This window comes from Gadus morhua, chromosome 2, assembly GCF_902167405.1.
Source record: "Gadus morhua chromosome 2, gadMor3.0, whole genome shotgun sequence".
Lineage (NCBI taxonomy): Eukaryota > Metazoa > Chordata > Actinopteri > Gadiformes > Gadidae > Gadus > Gadus morhua.
Genome location: NC_044049.1, coordinates 17,451,763 through 17,476,245, shown reverse-complemented (window position 1 = coordinate 17,476,245; position 24,483 = coordinate 17,451,763). Strand labels below are relative to the sequence as shown.

At 43.8% G+C, this 24,483-nt stretch overlaps 2 protein-coding genes across 15 annotated transcripts in view; both read left to right on the top strand.

The window, feature by feature from the left end:
• hoxb3a (homeobox B3a) overlaps positions 1–13,630 on the top strand; it is an 82,502-nt gene extending 68,872 nt beyond the window's left edge. For 13 of the 14 annotated variants that reach the window (XM_030344886.1, XM_030344858.1, XM_030344869.1 and 10 more), the window contains 2 exons: positions 7,341–8,083; positions 9,467–13,630. In XM_030344886.1, coding sequence (XP_030200746.1) covers positions 7,462–8,083; positions 9,467–10,326 — 1,482 coding nt within the window. In that variant the 5' untranslated portion in view covers positions 7,341–7,461 and the 3' untranslated portion in view covers positions 10,327–13,630. Of the gene's footprint in view, positions 1–1,698; positions 3,158–7,340; positions 8,084–9,466 lie in introns of those variants that run through there. The other variant, XM_030344957.1, reaches the window with a different exon arrangement.
• Positions 13,631–13,772: 142 nt separating this feature from the next.
• On the top strand, positions 13,773–21,404 carry hoxb2a (homeobox B2a). The gene is made up of 2 exons (XM_030344969.1): positions 13,773–18,227; positions 19,760–21,404. Exons 1-2 carry the CDS (start codon positions 17,741–17,743, stop codon positions 20,692–20,694), a joined length of 1,422 nt encoding a protein of 473 aa, XP_030200829.1. The 5' UTR covers positions 13,773–17,740; the 3' UTR covers positions 20,695–21,404.
• The last annotated feature ends 3,079 nt before the right edge of the window (positions 21,405–24,483 follow it).

Sequence of the window (24,483 nt, the reverse complement as noted above, 5' to 3'; positions counted from 1 at the left end):
TTCTATATACTCATTCTCAGTTTGTGTGTATATGGATACTGTGGGTAGTCCAATTTTATTTTGATGTTGGTTGCGGCTACGAAAATTTGCTGTAGGCCTTCTCGATCATTGTAGCGAAGGGGAATATTCGTTAGTTACTCTCCTATTAGGCGATCATAAGACATTTGTTTTCTGTTCGGAACATCATTTGTAAATGGCCTCATTACTCTGGCACAGAGAATACACAACATTTCCATTTCACCAGGCGTCATGTAGGCCTGGGCCTTAATGACCTTCAGTAGTCTTTTCTTAAGAAACCTCAAACACGAGTACATTCGATTAGGCCCTATAGTCTCACAATATAACACATAAAATGGTATGGTGATGGTAAAAACAAGTTTATATATTTTGATCGAAAAGAGTTGTCTATTGTATACTAATAGGCCTAATTAATATTTAAATTAACATTTTTAGTTGTTAATAGTTTTTTGACGGCCAAAATCGCTTACAGTGGGCAATAGGCTTATATATCACACCGCTCAAATAAATAGTCTATTCTTAAAGAGAATATGATAGCTCATGTGTTGTTGATGTTGTTGTTGTTCTTCATTAAGAAGATTACATGTCTCGTTATAGTCAAGACTCCAAATGTAATCTCTTTCTATACACCTTCTGTTGGAGTAACAAATGGAGAGGTCAAAAAGCGAACGTATTCAAGAACAAAACTCGAATGACTTGAGTTTTGGTTAATGAACCAACAGGCTTTCGTTTAGCTCAGTTTAGGACGAGTTAGCAAATCCCTTGTTCTCACACAGGGTCTCTTTAAGAGAAAGTTGCAGACAACGACATTCTGGTCTCCTGCCTTCCACCTACACCGAGTTCTTTTCAAAACCTCACACCAAGTGATATCTATTTAAAGTTGTCCTGCTTGCCCACAACTACGCACGCACGCACGCACGCGCACACACACACACACACACACACACACACACACACACACACACACACACACACACACACACACACACACACACACACACACACACACACACACACACAGACTATACGATGCAGGGATGTGAGATATGTCATAAATCTCCCGCCATAATCGACAGCGGTTACATCCTGAATAATACACAGAAACACTGTGGCCAGTGAGTGAGAAAGCCAAGTGTGAGATGTGTTTATTTGATGCACTACATTCACACACACTGAAGAGAGGCTTGATCGTTTCATTTGTATTTTTGCCTCACTTCTGCTTCGACTACTCGTATTCTTTGGCCTATTCTATCAGTAGGCTCTATGGCTTCACCTCTTATTGTTTTGGTAATGTTTGCTACATATGCAAACAATTGTAATGAATCGATATGCTCGGAGCAACGCACCAAAGCTCTGATTTAATTTCCTGAATATCCATTTGGTGCTGATGAGTTGTACGGTATAGCAACACCTATATAAGCGACCCAATGCAATCTCTAATAATATCCTTTCACATAATCCCGATGTTCTGAAACGGGGGTTTTATTCACGGAGCTAAAGCACCATAACAGCTGCCACTCGACTAAAAGGTGTTTTATGCACGCACATCCACGTGCCATGCGCTTTTGCGTGTTTGTGTTTGGATTGGGTGTCTGTGAGTGTGTGCGTGTGTGTGTGTGTGTGTGTGTGTGGGGGGGGGGGGGGGGGGGGGGGGGGGGGGGGGGGGGGGGGGGGGGGGCTGTGCATCTCTTCCCTAACGTGCGAAACCCCAAAAGTTATGCGAGCCATATGCTACATATATGAGCTAACCGCTGCTAATGCTGAGCGTAGTATTCTGACAACTGACATATATGATTAGGTAACAATAATTGGCTCATGGTATATGACTGGGAAATTGGATCAGACTATTGATAATATATACATGGACGATTAGCCTATACTGTAACCTACAGCCTATTTATTTTTCCACCTGCATAATAATATGATCTAACTTAGCCTAACTTGAGTGAATATAGCACCCTTTTATCTCATCTTGGTGTAATTTGCATATTTCCTGAGTGAGTGTTCATGAAGCCGCCACTGAGCGGTGTGTGATGGAGAATCAAGGCGTTCGTGAGTCGAGCGCCGTTATCCAGCGATGCTAATACGAGGCCTGCGTTGTCAACACAACACATTCAACCCGAGCCGAGGAAATATAAGGCTACACCTGCTATAGCTGCTCCACCGCCGTGGCACTACCTTCGGAATAACCCCCCATAGGCCTTAAAACAACCGGCCAGAGGGAAACGCGGAGCCCGACGAAGAGCCCCCCCCCCCCCCTTAACCCAAGAGGAACCAACGCACACTATACCTACGGACTATACAGAAATGAGAACAATAAAATAGCCCGCAAAATGAGATGGGTCGACTCTCCGCGGCAGGCCCTCCTTTCTCAGGGGGCCGCCTGTCCGATGCTGCTGGTGTGACGGTCTCCTCCGCCACCGCCGAGCTGACTTACTGAGCGACAGGGGGCTAAAGGGGGAGAAATCTGAGGCCATTGTTATCAGCAAGCGGCGTTGGAAGTTGGACTAGGCTACCAGCGCACTGGTGCTGGGGGGAGGGGGGGGGGTGGTGCTGGCTGGCTGGCAGCCTCTCGGCTCTAGGATCGTTCGCTCGCGTGTCGTTTTCCCTGACTGTATACCTCCCTACACTTTTTTTCCGTGTCTCGAGCCCCGCTCGCCCTCCGCTCGCTTCCGACAATCGTCGCGCCAACACGGTGTCCGCTGTCACCTCCCCGAAGTAGCACGGGGATCCCTCGGCGCAGCCCGGGCTGGTTGTGTTTTGCGGTGTTGTGGCGGTCGAGAGGCGCTGCTGCTGCTACTGCTGCTGCTGCTGCTGCTGCTGCTGCTGTTGCTATAAGGAGTACCCGTCTTCTCGAGACATTACCGGAAGAGCGGGGTTCTTACCACCGGCAGCGGGTGTAGCTTCTATGGCGCTGGTTGGTTGTTGGATCAAGACCAGAGAGTCCCGGTTAGAATTAAATAGCTGAGAGAGAGGATCAGAAAAAAAAGAGGCGGAGGGGAGTGTAGAAGAAAGAAGAACAGGAAAAAAAGCAGCAGGATTCGTTGATTTATTGATTATCCACGGTGGTGCCTAACATGAGGAATAATATATGATGCGGTGTTGTCGCCGCGTTGGGTTCGCCCGAGGCTGAGAGAAGGTAAGGAAAAAGACACGCTCGGTGCTGGAAGCTGCAGCCTTAAACACCAGCGACTCTTGACACCCGGTTTGAGATCCTACTGGCCTGTATTTCCCAGATTGTGAATGGCGGAGAGTGGATGGCTCTGTGATTTATTGCCCATATGACTTCAATCTCGGTTCAGGCAGAGTTCACAATGCTTTAAGATGCCTTACACACCGCAAGCGGCCCTTCTTCTAATCTCTCCCTTGCTTTCTTTTCTCCTAACCTCGGCCTGTCTCTTGTGTATTTATTGTTTTTGTTGTCGCTATTCAATTAGCCTATTTCTCCAAAGGAACCAACAGTTATCATTTAATTGTTCTTCATTAATCTAACTACATTGTCGTTATTTGAATAGGCTATAAGCACTCATCATCAATTAGCTGATTTGAATAGGCCTGTATTTTTAACACAATGTGTTGTTGACTTGTAGTAGGCCAGAACAAATTGCCTTTTATTTGTATTTTTATTATTATTGCTTTTCTATAGGATAGGTTACATCAAACACCCTTGTTCGAGGATTTTGACCTCGCCTACCTATCCCCAGAAAGTAACTTGGTTATTATTATTTTTTTCGGAGAGATTCTTCAATTTAGCGAATATTTTATTGTTCCTGGGCTTGACTCCAGTAAAGCCCCCACATTCTCTGTTAATGGGATAACGAATACGTAGATTGTCCAAGCTAATGCATTTTCCGCTTTCCCCCTCTCTCTCTCCCTCGCTCTCTCTTTAGCTGTCCCTCGTTCTCCCCTCTCTCTCTCTCTCTCTCTCTCTCTCTCTCTCTCTCTCTCTCTCTCTCTCTCTCTCTCTCTCTCTCTCTCTCTCTCTCTCTCTCTCTCTCTCTCTCTCTCTCTCTCTCTCTCTCTCTCTCTCTCTCTCTCTCTCTCTGTGTCTCTGTGTGTGTGTGTGTGTGTGTGTGTGTGTGTGTGTGTGTGTGTGTGTGTGTGTGTGTGTGTGTGTGTGTGTGTGTGTGTGTGTGTGTGTGTGTCTCTCTCTCTCTCTCTCTCTCTCTCTCTCTCTCTCTCTCTCTCTCTCTCTCTCTCTCTCTCTCTCTCTCTCTCTCTCTCTCTCTCTCTCTCTCTCTCTCTCTCTCTCTCTCTCTCTCTCTCTCTCTCGCCTATATAGCCTCATATGACAGGCGCCATTTTCAATTTTTTTTTGTCCCCGAATAAAACCTAGTCGACAGCCTCAGCCCCCCTCCATCTCAATACCCCTGTCTCCCTCTCGTATTTGGTTGTTTTTGTTTTGGTGACTTTATTTCTTTTCTGTCGGAATTCAGCAGTAAGGCTAATTCTGCCTATGCTTGTGTTGGGCTGGGCCCCGGGACTAAACGGATTATACAGGGAGGCGTCTAGTAAAGTTGGTGATTGTATTAGCAGTAGCCCTACAAGCTAGGGCAGAGACATTACGTGTCCCATTTAATGGTGAAACAACGATATGATTTAATAACATATTCCTCCTACACTCTCTGCCCTAGCCTCTCCCTCTCCCTCTCTCTCTCTCTCTCTCTCTCTCTCTCTCTCTCTCTCTCTCTCTCTCTCTCTCTCTCGCTCTCTCTCTTTCTTACCGTATGTCTCTCCCACTCTCTCTTCGCCTCCCGCTCTCCTCCCATCTCCTTGCCTGGGACAATTCCTTAGAGTAAATAATTAGGATTCCGGCTTGTCTAGCAGAAAGATAAATGGCTGACATTTGTGACGTGCTGAGAGCTGAAGCTCCAAAGCTGGAGCTTTTGTTCTATTCCTGTAGGCCTCTCACTTTTGTAAATACTTGTAAATACTTTTTTTTATCAGTACGACTGCTTCTTAAACAAAATCTGTATTTTCTGTAAGGTGAAAAAAATCCTGGTTTTAATTTAAATCCTGAGAGAATCGTGTTCTACCAGTTTCCTTTGATTTTGAGTTAGAACATGGCCTTTAATTGAAGGCACATCCTAATAATTTCTACCCTATTTTGCTTCAGTAAATAGTGTAGCCCAAGATTAATTAAATTCAGGCCAACACCCATTCATTTCTTAAGGGCTACATTTCTGACAAACTCTGACAATTCGTTGGCCAATTTGTTATTTTGTTTGTCAGTTTGTTATTGTTTGTTAGAATTTACCAAACATAGACCTATAGGCCTATATATAATTGGAAGACCTTCAGACAATTTTCACTCATTCAATCTTAGCCCTCTTTCCTGGAAGGTTTTATCTGGCCCTTCTAACAGTCCAGGAGAAATAAATGCCAGGTGCTCTCTCGTGCTTGACAACTGGGCCTCTGGGCCACCCCAGGGGTGTAATTCAGATAGGGTGTTCGGTGGGCTGAAGCTATTTTTTTTCCACTTCTATTTTCATTCGCTTAGGCTACTCCTTCTATCTATCTATCTATCTATCTATCTATCTATCTATCTATCTATCTATCTATCTATCTATCTATCTATCTATCTATCTATCTATCTATCTATCTATCTATCTATCTATCTATCTATCTATATTTATTTTCGAAGCTTATTAATTTATTTTACTTATTTATTTATTTATTTATTTATATATATGCATGGCTATCTAGTAATTTTAACGAAAAAACGTTCGAGGGAATTGTTGGAGACATTGAGACCAGACGCACATGCATGTATCTCGGGTTTCCTAGGCTAAGCATAAACGAAAAAAACAACAACCAGAAATGGCCACAATGGCTATTGGTCTTCGTATTACAAGTAATGCATTTCTTCAACAATTACCAAAACAAAACAAAGTAGGCCTATTATCCCTTTTGTATCGAATCTTAGTTAGGCCTATGTGATGTTTACTTTTTATTCGTGTGATGTTAATCTGTGCTGTAGGCCTACAAGAAGAAATTCATGAGAGACCGAGTGGCCTAATTTATGTAAAATGTAAAAGAACGGGATAGGCAAATTTCGTAACCCGCCGATAGCAAATGATTGACTAGCTTTTATATAGCAATTAAGGCTAGCCAAAAAGTTGGCCTATGACACAAAAGTGAGGATTTTACAGAATCACAAAATAAATTGCAAGGGAAAGCAGATGATTTCAAAACCTTATTTTGGCTTAATAACAAGTGGCTCACAATTCGCAAAATCAAACAAGGTAGCCTTATTTATTTTCATACAGGAACGACTGATAGCGACTGATTTTATCTGACCGCGTAGGCATCTGCATAATGGTGTTATGTTGTCAACGTCCGATATCCTCCCTCTCTTCATTTAGTATCTAGACCAGGGTAGACCTGTTAGTAAAAACACACAATCAAAACGAACTGTTTTAAAGAAAAAAATATGTACACACAATAATAGCCTTATTTGAAAGATGTAAATACCCTACCACTACTGATAATGCTACTAATTATATCTTCTTATACTGCTACTACTATGCAACTATAAATATAACTTCCACTTCTAATACTAGTAATAATCACAACATAACAATGTTACAATAATAATTATCAATAACAACATTAATAAGAAAAGCACTATTTCTTAAAAAATGAAGGTTACAAGATCCTGCAGCCTTGCTTGCATGGTCCTGTCTCGTGTTTGTGTGCATGTCTGTTGGGTGAGATTGGACCAGGCACCTTTATGTGCTGATAGAGTGAGCGATAGAGAGAGAGCAATAGAAAGAGAGAGAGAGAGAGAGAGAGAGAGAGAGAGAGAGAGAGAGAGAGAGAGAGAGAGAGAGAGAGAGAGAGAGAGAGAGAGAGAGAGAGAGAGAGAGAGAGAGAGAGAGAGAGAGAGAGAGAGCGCAAGATAGAGAGCAAGAGAGAGACAGAAAGAGAGAGGAAGTTGGGGGTAAAGAGAGAGAGAGAAAGAGAGACAGAAAGAGAGAGAGAGGTCGGGGGAGTGAAGGTGAGAGAGAAAGCGAGAGAGGGGGGGGGAGAGAGAGAGAGAGAGAGAGAGAGAGAGAGAGAGAGAGAGAGAGAGAGAGAGAGAGAGAGAGAGAGAGAGAGAGAGAGGGGTTGGAACACAGCTTGCTCTCTCTGTGCCCCCGCCAGTGGAGCATCTGCAGGCCGTGCTCTCCTCCAACGGTGGAGAGAGGAGGGGGGGTGAGGGGGAAGAAAAGAAGAGAGCGAGCCCTATTCATGTCATGGCGCCTTTCAGCAGAGGAAGATGGATTTATCCTTCCTATATCTGCCCCGCTCTCTGATTATTCTCTGTGCTAACCTTTCAGGTCAGATTCCAAGGGGCCGTTGGAGAGAGACAGTCACGTGACACCCGTTGCCAAATGGTCTTCCGGCAGCGCCTCTCAACAAGGACCGGAGAAACAGAAGAAGCCGCCCCTTCTCTTGGAAATGCAGAAAACCACGTATTACGACAACTCCTCAACGCTTTTCGGTGGCTACTCGTCGTACCAGGTCCAGGGGGCGGCGGCTGCGGCGGCGGTCAACGGCTTCGGCGGCTACGATGCTGTCCCCGTGTCCCACCACCAGCCCAGCTTCCAGTCGGCCAGCCACCTGGACGTGGACTCGTATCAGCGCTCGGCGTGCTCCCTGCAGTCCCTGGGCGGCGGCGGGGGGGGGAGTAGCGGCGGCGGCGGCGGCGGCGGCGGCGGCGGCGGTGGCGGGGGTCTCCAACAGCAACACTTGGCCAAGAGCAAGGAGCTGAACGGCAGCTGCATGCGGCCCAGCCTGCCCCCCGAGCACCACCCGGGCGCCCAGGCGTCCCCCCCGCTGCCCCCCAGCGCCAGCAACGCCCAGCCGCCCGGTGGGGGGGTCGGCAGTTCGGTGACGGCGTCGTCGGTCGGTAAGCCGGCCAATCCCAGCAAGCCGTCCAACGCGTCGGACTCGCCGTCGGCGGCGGCCTCCTCCCTGCCCCCCAATCCCACCATGACCAAGCAGATCTTCCCCTGGATGAAGGAGTCGCGGCAGAACACCAAGCAGAAGAACGGCTCCCCCAGCTCAAACTCGGCCAACGGTGTGTAGCATGCCCCTAGCTCCGTCCCAGACGACGCTGTCTCACTCACTTCCTGTCTGTGCTTTCCTGAATCCCCTTTTTCCCATCTGCTCGGTCTGTTGCATAGAAGCATGGTGGTGACGATGTGTGTGTATGTCAGTTTGTGTGTGTGTGTGTGTGTGTGTGCGTGTGCGTGTGCGTGTGCGTATGTGTGTGTGTGTGTGTGTGTGTGTGTGTGTGTGTGTGTGTGTGTGTGTGTGTGTGTGTGTGTGTGTGTGTGTGAGTGAGTTGCAGGGGTAGTGGAAAGTCCATGCATTGTGGTACACCTTTCTCTCGACATGAAGGTGCTTTGTTTTCATGACGAACCTTTGAATCGATGAAAACAAACACTATGTCCACAGTAAAGTGGAAGTTCTGTTGAAGTTACGTGATATTTAAATTAAACATGAATGAAAGTGAAACTTAGCTCAATGTGGATGAGGCACGCAGCTGATAGGCAGGTTAAGTAATTTATTCATGTTGAGTAATGTATTAGGGTTTAGTTATTTATTAATGGTCATCAAGTATGCTGACAAAGCTCTGTGTAAGGAACTTTCCCTGTGTATCTTTTCGTCTCTGCATATTGCTGAAATAAAGCTGGTAATCAGCTTTGTAAATGCTTGGGAGAAACAGAGATAGAGTCAGAGTCACTGTCTCAGATAGTTGCAGATTAAAAACACATGCTTTTTAACTGCACTGTATCTCCCACCGTTGCTCAAACACATCATTAACAATAGCAACCGAATAGATACAAATCAAAACACATACACACACAGACAGACACATGCCCAAGAGCACACACACACAGTAACAAAGTGTGTTGTCTTGTTAGCAGATTTACTGGTTAAAGTAAGAGTAGTGTGAGGCCAGCCAATACAGTGCACTTCTTGCACTCTGCAGCTGTTGCTTCGAGGGATCTGTGTATCCAGCCATGATGCAATTGAGCAGCCAAGGGCCAGCACTCAGCTCTTAATAACTGCCACGGTTATGAAGTGTTGACAACTAATATTAGGGGTGGAGGGATAACTTGGCTAGTCTGCTGGCCTTTCTAACAATCCCCCACCTCCAACACCACCACCACCACCACTACCACCACCACCCCCCCCACTTTTAATAACAAAACAGAACGCTTCCAATCTCTTCATGCAAGCATTCTAATTGTGTTTTAATATTTTTCCTCTCTTGTGCCTTTTGCCGCCATCACTTATTTCATTTTCTTTCTTCCTTCATCCTCCTGTTCTTTCGCATGTTCTTTCTCCACTGTGTTCAATCTTCGACTGGCTTTCTTTTCTTAACTCCCTGTTCCTGACGCTCTCTCTCGTGTTCTGTTTTCTTTTTCCCTTGGCTGGTCTCCCGTTCCCTCAGCGCTAGGAGGAGGAGGCGAGAGCGGCAGTGGCGGGGAAAAGAGCCCCCCCGGCAGCTCCTCGGCCGCCTCCAAGCGGGCGCGCACCGCCTACACCAGCGCCCAGCTGGTGGAGCTGGAGAAGGAGTTCCACTTCAACCGCTACCTGTGCCGGCCCCGGCGCGTGGAGATGGCCAACCTGCTCAACCTGTCTGAGAGGCAGATCAAGATCTGGTTCCAAAACCGACGCATGAAATACAAGAAGGACCAGAAGTCTAAAGGTTTGGGCTCCAGCTCCGGGGGGCCCTCGCCGACCGGCTCCCCGCCCCTGACCATGCAGTCCACTGCTGGCTTCCTGAACTCCATGCACTCCATGGGGGGCGGGGGCTACGACGCCCCTTCGCCGCCCTCTTTCGGCAAGCCCCACCAGAGTGTGTCCTACTCCATGTCCACTGCCTACCCCAACGTCTCCATGAAGAGCTGCCCTTCACAGCAGAAGTACGGCGCTCCGGCCCCGGACTATGCGGACCCTCACGGCCACCATGGCCTACTGCAGGCCAACAGTGCTGGATATGGGACCCCCAACAATATGCAGGCCAGCCCTGTGTATGTGGCAGGGGGCAGCTACGTTGAGCCCATGTCTGGTGGCGGGCCTACCATGTACGGGCTAAACCACCTGGGCCCCACGCCCCCTCACCACCAATCCATGGACTACAGTGGTGCGACCGCCATGTCGACCGGCAACCAGCATCACGGGGGTGGAGTAGGAGGGCCCCCGGGCCCTTGTGACCCCCCCCCACACTCAACTTACACAGAGCTGTCGGCACACCACACCTCGACTCAGGGCAGAATCCAGGAAGCACCCAAGCTCACTCACCTGTAGCAGGTTTGAAAACAAAATAACTATGATGGAGTGAAGTGGAGAAAGATGATGGAATGACTAACATGATGCCATTGGCTAACAGGTTCTACCCGGTCGATGGGGACTGGGTGGAGGGAGAGCGAAAAAAGAGATTGGGTGTGTGTGACAATCCAGTGGTTTATGTTGCTCAGGAAAGGTCCAAACTTGTTTGAAGTACTACCAATTTGTCAGCCACTATAACATCAAGTCAATTGATGCTATTCAATTAGTAGATGATTAGAAGTGTACCACCGCCATACATATAGGACCCAGTTTCCATATAGTGGATAGGCAGAAGGTTCTAGCACCAGACCAGTTTGCACCTATACATACCTAGAGTAGGCTGATAAATGATAGTTGGCTAGAGTTTTGATAACGTTGGACAAAGATTGGAAATGATTGGAAATGATTGGAAAGGATTGTTTGACTTAGAACTACCTCATGTTACTACAATGCCATATTAGGACAACTTTTTACAAGGTTCAGGGTTTTTCTTGCATCATTTGAGGTATTGTGGTTAGAGTTAGGTTTATTCAATTTATACCTCACATTTCTTATTTTGATGTACGCCATAGTACATATAACTGGAACTGTTATCGTCCAAAAGCAGTGGAGGACCAAATCCATGTACATAGCTAGCAATACTTCCCCACGCATCTTTGGAGAATTGCTAACAATACTGAAATCTGCTGTTGGACTTTCCACAGCTTTAATGCTTGGATTTCAAACTTAGTAAATACTGACTGTCCTGAGAGTTGGTCACCTTAGTACACCCTGGTAGCCTTTATAAATGTTAGGGATGGAGCCTAGTTGGGCCTAGCATGTAGGTTGGAAATAGACATAGTGCGAGGGAAACATCTGCGGTACACCTTATGCTTCTGCTTCACTGTGGCTTGGAATGCTTTAAAGGCATGTTTTTATGATGGCATCCACCCCCATTTCGTACATACACACACACACACACACACACACACACACACACACACACACACACACACACACACACACACACACACACACACAAACACACACACACACACACACACACACACACACACACAAACACACACACACACACACACACACACACACACACAGCTCCCATTGCCGAAGCAAGGAGTACATGATATATGGAGGGTAGACTTTTTAATGGTGGTTAACGAGGTGGTTAGATTAATGATGCTGGCAGCTCTATTACTCCAAGGAGCACATCTTATTGTCAGTCCTGCTGAGTTATGGGTGTAGGGCTCTTCTGTGTGGAGGTGTGCGGAGGTAAGGGGAGGATAGGTGGGGAAGCACACAGGCCTGCAGCAACAACAACAACAAAATATTCACCAAAAGAAAACCAAGTCCCAGCTACTCTATGCTCCTCACTTTGAAGAGGGAACAAGCATAAACCACTGGATTGTTGCCTTTCTATATGTCTCTCTCTCTCTCTCTCTCTCTCTCTCTCTCTCTCTCTCTCTCTCTCTCTCTCTCTCTCTCTCTCTCTCTCACTCTCTCTCTTTCTCTCTCTCTCTCTCTCTCTCTCTGTCTCTCTCTCTCTCTCCCTCCTCCTCTCTCGCTTTCTCTCTTTCTCCCTCTAAATATCTCCTGCTATTTCCCTACTGTCGTTTGTCTTGGGGAGCAGCATCATTCACTGAAGCATGCTTCTTACAATCCCGCATATTCCCCTCATACTCCCGCCACAACCGCACACACGTGCACGTACCAACACGCACACACACCAACACGCACACGCACACAAACACACAGACATACACAAATCTTCTAAACCTTGCAATAGGTGGATTACTTAAACCCTTAAAAGTGTTAGCAGTTATCCAGGCTGGTCTTGTACTCATACATGGACATGTAAAATGTAAGAATATCTTAGCCTTTTACACACAAACACAAACACACGCACACACACACTCACAGCTATGCTACTTCTTCTTTTTGCTGACACATGTTCAAAGCCAGGCTATGCCAGCTGTTGACATCTTAACACAAACATACATGAGAGAAACATTCAAAAAAAATAATGTTCTTATTTTAGCACAACATTGAGACAGGGTAAAAAAAGGAGTGGAAAACTCTTTCTTTATATATGTGTGAGTCTTTGGCCCCTCCTTTATGTCTGTCTGTCTCTGTCTGTCTGTCTCTGTCTGTTTTGTCTTTTTCTGTCTTCCTCTCTCCCTCTCTTTTCTCTCGGTCTCTGAGGGGTCAGTCACGTAAGCGGACACTAAGGTGAAAAAGAGCAATTATTGTTATTATTTTATTATTGTTTTTGGTTCACACATATCAACTTTTAACATGGAAACAGGGTATATATTTGAACAAAAATGCATGTCATGGATGAAAAGCAGATGTGTGCTAGACCTAAAAGAAACACTTTGTTCACTTTTGATGACATTAGTGATGGCAGTTTGGACAACGTACATCCTTGAGCTACATTTCAACAACGTGTGTGTATTTAGTGATTCAATATGATCACATTTTCCAACAACACAAAACAAACTAACCTATAATCATAACCCACTTCGTCAATCGTCTATTGTCTTCTTGGCATTTTGAATACCAACCCTTTTTTGGCAGTTGTTTCTCCAACACACATTGAAAAGTAGCACAAGTAGTACTTGGGTATCGCCAAACTCCTCTCGCTGATCGTCGTAAGAGGCTAGACTTACTATGCTTGCTACATCCAGACATCATTGTTGCACTTAGAGTTTACATTTTGATGGTTAAAGTTACAGAAAAAAAAAAAAAAATGAAATCTTATTTTAAAGACGGAAGATCCTGCAATCAAAGCGTCTTTGGCTAATGTGTGTTCAAGTGAACATTCAAATATAAATATTTATTTGTTATAACCGTTTAAAATACTTTCTGTTTTGTAATATTATTATTATTTATCCTTCATGTATTTATATCGACAAAAAATACTGTACTTTTTTAGTATTTACCAGTTATGAAAGGGAAAAGGCATTGTGTTTCTTCTTGTCCATTGTCCCGAAGTTAATTTTTTTTAGTTATTGTATTTTAGAAGGAAAAAAAGTAGTTTTTATCTTCCTATTATGACCCTTGTTCATAAATGTCTTGACTTGTACAGGGAAAATGCTCAGAAGTGAATCGGGGACCCGGCCATGCATAGTCAGAAAATTTAGACAAACTATTAGCTGGCGAAAAAGAGCAAGTCTTTTTTTGAAAAAACAGTTACCTTTCTTTGTCCTTTGTAGATTATTTTTCTTTCCTTGTTGAGAGAGTTGTCTGTCGAGCAATTCTTTAATAAAATGTTATGTTATTCAGAGCTATCCTCAGTCCTTGACACCAACGCAGTGAATCAGGAAACACATAATTTGGAACTTCAAGGGCAATCCAATATCTCAAAGGGTTTAACTGATTTAATACATACTGGTGCTTTCCTTCTAATACATACCGGCATGCAATATCCTTTCAAAAGTTCAAAAATACGTTTCAATATTCCACATCCGCCTTCCTTAGTGAATGAGATGGTGGGGTAGCTATCATATTTTGGAAGGAAGCTTTTTAAATATTAAGTTTCACAATATAGATCTACTGTAATACAGGGATAAGGTACCGGATCAATATGTTGAGCCAGGAAAGGGTTTTAATGACTGCATAACCGGCATCCCATGTACTAGATTGTAAATTAGGGCACCATGTATCAAACCCATTCTACCTTTATGCACACTTTATGCTATTGTTTCATTTTAGGCTGTATTCTCGATTAACCTTACTCGTTTTGGAATGTTTTCTCTACTTCTAATGGGCAACTGGTCCAAAAGAGGCATAAAACTACACTATTCATTGTTTGTTTGTCACAAAACAGCTTTGTGTTTGCCCTTATGATGCACATTGATAGCTAAGCTAGATAAGTATCGTGCTTATCTGGCAACAATCTAATTGTTATCAAAGGTTGGAAAAAAATACAAACAAATTGATGCCTGCCGAGTGACAGGTTTCCACATTCCACTGTTCATGGTCTTACCCTCTTCTGCGATTTTGAAATATTTTCAAGTAAATTGAGGAAAAGACAGCCCTGGGCTAGCCAAAGTGGCGGTTGGGTTTCTTATTTCACTGTTTCTGTAATGGGTCAAATGCAACATACCAGTTAACCAAACCGAACCATCTGATTTTCTTGATGACAGTAGGATGTTTTGATGAAGAGCTGAACGTAAATGATAGAAATGTGTATAGGCCTACGATCTAACATTCCAGGGTGGTCTATTGAGCACTTGTTAGGTGTTAAGATTGCACATTGAATGCCAATTGGACTTATTGGATACACATAAGTCTCTAAAATGTATTGTAGCTCTTAAAGGAATGTAGAATACAAAATGTTGTCTTTTATATTGTTTATAAAACAATATAAAACAATGTATAATTCACCTTCTATTTTAAGGGAGAATTTTATCACAAATATGTTCAATAACATTTCGAAAATTAATGCATTTGTTTTGGCTCCCCAACACAAGGTGCGGTCAGATACAAACCAAGCTCTGTAGGAAGTGGAAGCTATTATTGTTAGAAGCCCCCGTTTTTTTCCACCATGTACTGGTCACGTGACCCAGCCCCTCTCCGTCTCGCTCTGGCTCTCGAGCTCCTCCACACCGCTTTGCTAAACACGCGTCGTAACTTTGGACATAAATCAGACTCCTACTATAAATAAGGTCCGTACTTCCTTTCCATCTCCGTTTGACTAACAGACAATAAAAACACCAATAACCAACGCGAGGGAAAGATTAGATCTAATTTATTGCCTCATAAAAACAGACGGCCAGCTGAGTTAGTTCGCATTATCGCGGTAGCACGTAAGCCAATACAAACTGCTACGGCCTCACTGTTAACAACTGACGAGACATGAAACAAACAACTGTCAACAGTTATGGCTGTTTTTGTATGAAATAAAACCACACAAAAACATTCAAGGGTATTTAAGTTACACTTATGTTGCTTAGTGCTCCCTTATTTTGCCCTTTATCAAATGAAAATTAATCTTGGGATAGACATGTAATCCCATATGGATCTAAGTCAGAGATGATCAACAAACAACATGAATAATAGGCAAATAATAATGGTATAGTATATACTTATTCTGATCATTCTACTGTCCTAATAGCCCCCACTACTGTTATTAACAAGTATATACATGTAAATAGCCTATCACAAACACAACAACGACGATCACAATATTAATAATAACAACAATAATAATACTATTATAATTATTAGTATTATATTACTATTATTATTACACAATAACATAACCATTATAACCATAATAACTAATTTTACCAGTTATTTGTGGTAGCCTATTTAGCCTATTGCAGCTACTAAAGGCCAATATTATCCGGCCAAATGCATCAGTAAAACTGACAAAATATCGTCTGACCCACCGTTCATTAAATAAGCACAGTCTTAAAAAAAAAAAATCTACCACCTAAAACGTGGTCCACGGAATAACCCAAAAATGCTCGTGAATTCCTCTATCAGAGTCCAAAGTTCTCCGGGTAAAAATAGCCTGATGATATTTTCACTGCGTGACCCAGATGTTTTATGCGATGTCAGCAGTAACTTTGTAAGCAGAAGTGAGGCTAGTGTTTAGATGTAGACTATCCCAAACTCGGCTGAAACACCCAGTGCTCTCTGTTTTGTATTGCTCTCAATAGACTTGACTCCCACACACATTTCTCTCATTTGGCCTGTCTTTTTTTTTTTTCTAAAAAGGGCAAATGGCATGGGAAACAGGGGAGTAGCTTTGCCTCTGTATTTAAAAAATAAAACATCAGGCGGAATCTGTTCTCCAGAAATAGCCCCCCATTTCGAATGGTGCTGAATGCTCTGTATTGGACACGTTTTTGCTTTGTAGACGCGGGAAACAAGCGAAATACATAGATAGCTTTTCATTATTGGTTTCCCATATAAGTAAGATATAGAGAGGTGAGGGAGAATTCTTGAGGGTGGCTCCTGTCAGGCCCTTTGCAGAGAGAGAAAGATTGATCACCGCACTGTTTCTTTTTTTTCCTCACCCGGGGCTACTTTAGGTCTCCCAAAAATATCCACTCTTACTCCGCGATCCCTTTAAAACATGGTGAAACATGGTGTCCTTGTCAGTATTCGGTGATTTGTTTAGGTTGTCCCTGTGTTTTTTTTTAAAGTTTTTGGTCCAACCATTTATTCGAACAACCCTTCCAGAAATAGGAGGCCTATATTATTACATTTGGTGGAAGGGGCAGATTTTAGCACTTGGAATCCTGCAGTTGTAGGAACGACCTCACTATGAACTCTCCTCTGTAAACAATTCACACACTAGGGAAGAAGGTGGAGATGTTTTACGGAATGATTGAACCAGAAAGAAAGGAATGCGAGGCACTCTGTTTCTGGTTGAGAGAAATAATTTCAGTCCTCTCGTAGTATTGTAGACTTGGACCAATGTTTAAATTGGGCCCACAAGAAGCCTTTCTGCATACAAACAGCACATAGTTAAAACAAGTTGCCAAAACTTAATATAATAAAATGCAAGTACTTACATAATATGAAGTCCTCTTTCCATTATATTTAATATTGTATTAGACTAGAACTTCACTAGGTTCAATGGACACTGAATAGCGTTCAACGCATGTTGCCAATAGAGAGTAAAGGTAGGAGCTATGAGTGAGAATTGGCTTCGTCATTCGGGGATCCTGTGCATCTCAAATAGTATTTGTGCAACACTGGAATGGGGACTTTAGTGGCTGTCAAACTATAAAAGATTGATGAGCATACTCTTAGAAACAGTAGTTTCTTTGGAGTGCCAGATTGTAAACGGAGTTAGCTGCGTTCACCATAATGCTAACAATCATTACATCACCCGTTTGATCGAAAATCTCTGCTGCAGGACGAGATTTTCTTTTGTCTGGCGGTAAAAGGCCCTCATGGACGCGCCACAACGCCCACGCGCCACAGCCAGCAGATAGAGAGACACATGGTAACCGAGCACTTTCTTTTTTATTCATTTTGGGAAATGCCCCCCCACCCCCCTGTTAAGTCAAAACAACAACGGATCGCCTGATATTTTTTTCATTGCATTTGTAAGAAAAATAATAATGCGTTTCTCACATCCACCGCCAGGCCTAGTGGCTCTTATTGGGTGTTGTTGGTCACATGACCAGGAATTGGCTGCAATTTCGCCCCATAGTTCTTCAGTTTAGCCTACCCAGGTCCCCATACGCTAGTAATATCACCAATATACACATTTTTTTATATAGCCCCCGCAAATACGCCATTGCGGACGAGAGTATCTATGGTCGTGCGTTTTTTTATTTTCCTTTTATTTTTAGCGGCCCTATTTTGTTTTTTTGGGGGAAGAGATTGTTTGGGGTCTCGCCGTTTAGGGTGAAACTGGTTTTAGGGAGCTATGAATTTTGAATTTGAGAGGGAGATCGGTTTTATAAACAGCCAGCCGTCCCTAGCAGAGTGCCTGACGTCCTTCCCTGCCGTCCTGGAGTCATTTCAAACTTCATCAATCAAGGAGTCGACAGTAATTCCGCCTCCCTTCGAGCACACCATCCCCAGCCTCAGCCCCTGCACAGCTAGCCAGCCGAGACCGACTGCTAGGAGCCAGCAGAACCGGAGAACCTCCACCCATAACAATGGCCTCCAGACGCACCACCGCGCTACCCAGAACCCCTGCCCGACTGGCCAGGTACCGGGCCCGGCAACGGCCACCTCTACCGGGCCACTCGCCCACGAATTCCCCTGGATGAAGGAGAAGAAATCGTCGAAAAAGTGCTCTAAACCTGGGAATAGTTCCAGCAGCGGTGGAGCTATTATCCCGACTGCCTCGTCCTCTCCATCGCCTGCCGCCTCCGGGTACGCCTCGGCTGGCATAGACTCGCCCACAGGTCAGTAGACTATACAGGGATGCTGGAGACTCAGCACAACAGCCATATTTTACTGTCGTATTTCTCCATTTTCATCGATGCCTTCCATTCCACCCACTTCTATAACACCATGAACATTGAAATGCATTGCACGATGCTTTGGTTTTATGACATTATAGTTAGGCTACGTTGTGATGTGAACATGCCCATCCGCATGTGGATGTGTTGCATTGTGCTCTGGTGATGGTGCTTCTTTGAGGAAGCCATATCTGGGACTACTGCATTATGCTGCAGTGATTGAAACATCTCATATTCTTATGGAAATGGCATGCAGTTATTAACATTCTATTAGGTTACCTGTCTGATGTCTTTCTTTTTTATTATTACAGACACACACACAGTCGACATACATTATACATGACTGATTCAGCATTTTGCATGCAACATCCACCCATTATCATAGCCTACAGATCGTTTTTCCTCACAGAAATATTTATTTTTAGGCAGACAGTAAATGCATGACATCATATAGGCCTATTTATTTATTTTAAATCCAATCGTTATCGATAACCTCAATGATAATGTTTTGTATTAACAATTCGATCAAATGTATCTCAGCCAGGGTCCATCTGGGTGCAGCGAATCCACTGGGATGATGATAATCATATTCATGCTAGTGATGGGGACGGTAGCCATGTTGGATGGTGCTATATAATGGTGAAGCAGGGCCACCGCGCAAGGGGGGTGGGAGACGACAGGGCATAATAGAAGCCAACATTGGATTCAAGCTATGGTATACAAAGGCCATTTGTAAATGGCTAACCTAGACAATTTATTATGCTAATAGGCCTATGTGGATTTTTTCAACACACAATACTACGTGTTAGCATTGTTAATTCGAATATAGATAATATCCAGGCCTAATAACGCTGTGTACTTTATTATAAAAAAAATGTATAAAGTTACAGCTGCCCATTGCCTAATGTTATGCATTTCTCCTTTATTTGAGATATTAAATATTTTAAGTACAGCCGAAATGGACAATTCGTTATACTGCTAAACAATTGTATAATTTCCTCACGTCTTGTACATGTTTGTATCACACATGCAGATCTTTAAACTCAGACAGAGGCTGCGAGGGGAACACGCAATTTTACATCGTCATAATCTCTCCTTTATGTGTGTGTTTTATTGGTCACTTAGCTGCACCGGTGTGAACGTTATGATTTTTGATTGCTTTTTGAATGGGAGGGCTGTGCTTGGTGATACTACTTGTTTTATTACAGATATGGGAGCCGAGGGGAGATTCTGCTCCCGTTCTGTGAGCTAATGTGGGGTAGTAATTCTTTGCAGAAAATGTGTTAATAATTTCCAGTCGCAGCTATTGAATTTAACTCGTGGCTGCAATGGTAAAACGCGTTAAACAACCGAGATAATAGGCCTACAGATGCATTTCAAACCTATTTGTACAGGTATTTAAAAATATTGATTCCCCATGCATTTTCTGTGCTTCTGTGCCATCCAGTAATTTTTCTCTTCTTATCTGTCCTCAGATCCGAACCAGGCGGGTCTAGACTGCGGAGGCGCGGGGTCCCGTCGGCTGCGCACTGCGTACACCAACACACAGCTCCTGGAGCTCGAGAAGGAGTTCCACTTCAACAAATACCTGTGTCGGCCTAGGCGGGTGGAGATCGCTGCCTTACTGGATCTTACCGAGCGCCAAGTCAAAGTCTGGTTTCAGAACCGTCGCATGAAACACAAACGTCAAACCACGCATCACAGAGAGGGCGGGGGCGCGCACGAGTCGGGCGACCCCGGTGGTTTCGAGCCTCTGGAAGGCGCCGATGCCTCCTCTCCTTATTCGAGCCAGCCGCTGGAGGCCTCGGGGACCGGGGGAGCCTCGTCGGATGGTGAACCTGGGAACAGCAATTCTTCCTCGGCAGCTGCTGTTTCCATCTCTACTTCCTACGCTAATGACAACAGGGACAATGCGCAACCCACGCCCGAGGAGGGAGGCTGTTTGAGCCACCCCGAAACGCAACCGTTGCCGGTGGCATCTGGCCCTTCTGACACTCCTGCGACCCGCCAGTCCCCATCGTCATTCACCCCGACGCCCACCGCCGATAACCCCAGGACAATGCAGTTGGAGGAGGCCGGGCAAGGGGCTTTGGCTGCGGCTGCGGCAGCTGGGGCGGTATCGCTCCCCGATGGTGCGTTTTCAGAGCGGCAGGACTCCTCAATCACAACCACGGCCATCTCTGCTTCCTCTTCCGCTCCGGCCGTCTCTTCCTCGCTCTCCAACTCCTCCACCGCATCCTCTCTTCCCGATTTGAATTTCTTTGCCGGGGACTCCTGTCTGCAGATATCCGACGCACTGTCGCCGAGTTTGCAGAGCTCCCTTGACAGCCCTGTAGACTTCTCCGAAGAGGATTTCGATTTATTCACTAGCACACTCTGTACTATAGACTTGCAGCATTTAAACTTTTAATCGGTCCCGGGAAATTGAAGAATAGGACTGCAATTAAAGGGAGGATGATGAACCTTTCGAAGACGATTGTCGAGGAAAACCTGTTTAAACGTTGCCTAAATATAGGCTGTAAGAATGCTTCACGGAAACATTCCCCAAACAATTATGAAGAAAGTTGATTTTGCTGTTTCTTTTGTATTGTTTTTTTTTTCTGTGGAAAACTAGTCAAAATAATCCTGAGATAATTTTAAGAAGCTGGTCCTCGTATGATTTTGAGTTTAACCCTTTCACACGAAATTATTTGGATTTATCAATTTCTTCTCTTCTTCTTGTCAACATTTCAGGTATTTATTGCCTTTCCTGTTTAATTCTCCTGTTGAAATATATTTTTTCCCAGCATTGTAAATGTTATTTTATTACCCATAGGCTACTGTTTAAGGCCCATTCCACGAATGCAGTGCAGCTTAATCGGCGATTATTAAAAACCTCTCAGGAACCGGTGGTGTCGTCTGGATACAGATACCTGGGCTGCTTTTAGGAAAATAAAGACGATTCGTTCTCTTTGTGAATGAGACTGGCAATATGCTGAGAAAAAACCCTGCTGATGAGTTTTAGACCCTAGTTTATTTATTGAGATTCTTTAATAGTGAAAATAAAAGTCAAATTATTTATTGTACATTATTTTCATAGTGGAAACGATAATAACAATAAAAACTACATAAATTACAAAAGGTGACTGTATTATTTTCCCCCACAAGAATTTATCATCATTCCTATTATTTTGGATATTATTGTGACTATCATTATTTATATAATTTATATGCTTGTATTAGTCTGATTAATAGGTCTATAGCATATAATAATAGTCATTAGTGCTTTTGTAATTTGAGGACGAAATAGTCAATGTTAAATGTTGCTGTGTTGATGTGTAAGACAAACTTAATAAAAACACAAAGGCATTACAAAAGTAAAGAAAACACACAATAGGCCTACACAATAATATTTAATAGTTCCAGAACATTATTAGGCTATATAAAGCACGTTCACATCCATTGCCTCGAGTCAGTAGCTTCGGGACAGATAACACAAGCAGCATTGAGAGCAAAAGGCTGAAGTTTTAGCCTGGCTAGCATGCTTTCATTAGCAGCTAACGATAGACGCTAACAGCACCCTGGCTAACTAGCTGCTGCTACCCCTGCAGAGCCAAAATGGCGCTGGGAGACAATGGAGGATGTGAACAATAAGCAGTGGCAGCCATTACGGGATGATTTGGGAACGACACCATGGTGCTTATTATGCAACCGTGATGAAAAAAAATACCCCCGATGAAAGGCTAAAAGAAAAGCGTGCAAGAAAGAGACTTTGTTGTGCCGTCGATATTTGGGTCAAAGGAAAACCTGAGACAGTTTAACGATTCAAGTGATTCATTTCAGGCATTAAATGTTTATGAGACGTAAAAATAACTTGAGTAGTAGGCCTACTAACATAAATCTTGTGGTTTCGTATTATTATTAGGCCTATTATTATTATTGTTATGGTTATTCAAATTTGTATAAGTATGCCTGTGAGTATATTATTATTATTATTATCATTATTATAAGGCTATTATTATTTATTTGTTATTGCTGACCAAAAATTACACACACCTAACTATTCTTAAGGGGGCTATAGGCCTACTTCAGCTGAGTTTATTAATAAGTATTTTACAAAAATACTTAATATACTTAGAACTTGTTTAAAACATAACATCAATGTTGTTTTCAACAAGGATATGTTCCATAACTGTATATGGACCCGTGGTGGATACTTTTCAATCCACAACTATTCTCTACCCCCAGTCACATCGAAACATTCTCAGATTATTCAAATGTCATTGAATGCAACGACTGTAGAAGGACAATGAATGGACCAACAACACATATTAATTTGGAATGAATCCATGTTGAACTTGAGCAGGATCAGTGCTGTTAAACCTAAAGGGAATAGGAAGATGTCCGAGGGGAGATTATGATAAACATTACTTTACCCAGAACCATGGTCTCTCACTAGGGTGACACATAACGAAGAAGGAAACAGAGTTTAAGGTTTATTTACGGTTACATTACAGTCAATAAACCTTAACATGTGTTTATGTGTTCTACGTAAACATAAGTACAACATCATAATGGTGCAGTGAAATGCTGCTGTACCAACCAAATGGTCATTATAATGATGCTTCATACTTGTATATATATATATTAATTGCAGTGTCTAAACATACTTGCAGTGTCTACATATACTTGGTAGCAGGAGTTTAAAAGTGTATAATTGAGGTGAATGGTTGAACTTAGCAAAGCAGAAGGCTACAGGATGTTCTTCCACCAAATCATGCAGAGGAAGCATTGGTAAGTATGATAATACACTACATGTATAATACAAGAGGGCTCAACCAACAGCCACGACGACAACAACAACCACCACAACTAAAACCACAACAACATAAAATCAAATGACTTCGGAATGAGGTTTCACTCTTGAGCAGAACCGACTCCCTATGTGATGAATAGCCCGAACACGATGTCAGAAATTAATCCGGCACAGAGCCCCGCCACAAGTTGACGCAGCGATGACACAATGCATGCATGTGTATGTGAACCAATGCGAGGATTTGAGTGATTATAAAAATTACAGTGCCTTAAGCTCTGCCCCTGGGCCAGTCCACAAAGGGCCCAGTCACACCGCTGCACTGTAAAGCTCCACACACACACACACACACACACACACACACACACACACACAAAGGAGCTGTTATTCCCTCTCTCTCTCAGTCTCCCTCGCCTCCACAGCCTACTGTATCCTTCCATATACCTTGTAGAAACAAAAAGATTATCTCCATTCCAGTAGACATATCTTCATGTATGTGTGTGTGTGTGTGTGTGTGTGTGTATTTGTATCTATTCGTGTGTATTTGTGTGTGTGGACACATATATTTGTGTGTGTGTGTGTGTGTGTGTGTGTGTGTGTGTGTGTGTGTGTGTGTGTGTGTGTGTGTGTGTGTGTGTGTGTGTGTGTGTGTGTGTGTGTGTGTATCTGTACGTATGTGTGTGTCGTATGCGTGCATGTTCTAATAATCTCTCTCTTCTACCTGTTAGCACTAGGCCTTCCACCTGTCCCACCACTGACACACACGCGCATGCACACACACACACACACACACACACACACACACACACACACACACACACACACACACACACACACACACACACACACACACACACACAAACACGGGGATGCCCCAACTCCGGCTTTGCCATCGCCATCGTTGCTATGATGACATTCTCCGTGGGCGTGTGTGTGTGTCTGTGTGTTTGTGAGTGTGTGGGCCTAAACGAAGTGTATTTGCAGGGCAGATTTGCAAACGCATGCTTGCAGAGCAAGAATGGCACAATGAGGGAGCTAGTGTCACGAGAGTGCAAATGTGTTACAGGTGCTTGCGTGTATGTTTGAATGTATCTGGGAAAACAAGTGTGCCAGGGCATAAAGTGATATTGCATTACTCAGGCATGATAGATTACCTACCCACTCATCATGCTGGTGAAACATGAGGGGGGAGGTGGATTCTTTTTTTTCATCACCTGCCAGTAACGAAAAAGGCACTTTCACCCACATCTACAGATAAAGTCATCCCACCGGGCGCCCCTTTGACTTCCTACACTGTGCACACACTCACTGCTCCTTCCTACTGAAGTACAAGCAGAAGAAAACTACCCACAGACAGTATCTGTGCCTGACAGTACCTGTTATCGCCTGATTTAATTTTTTACGCAC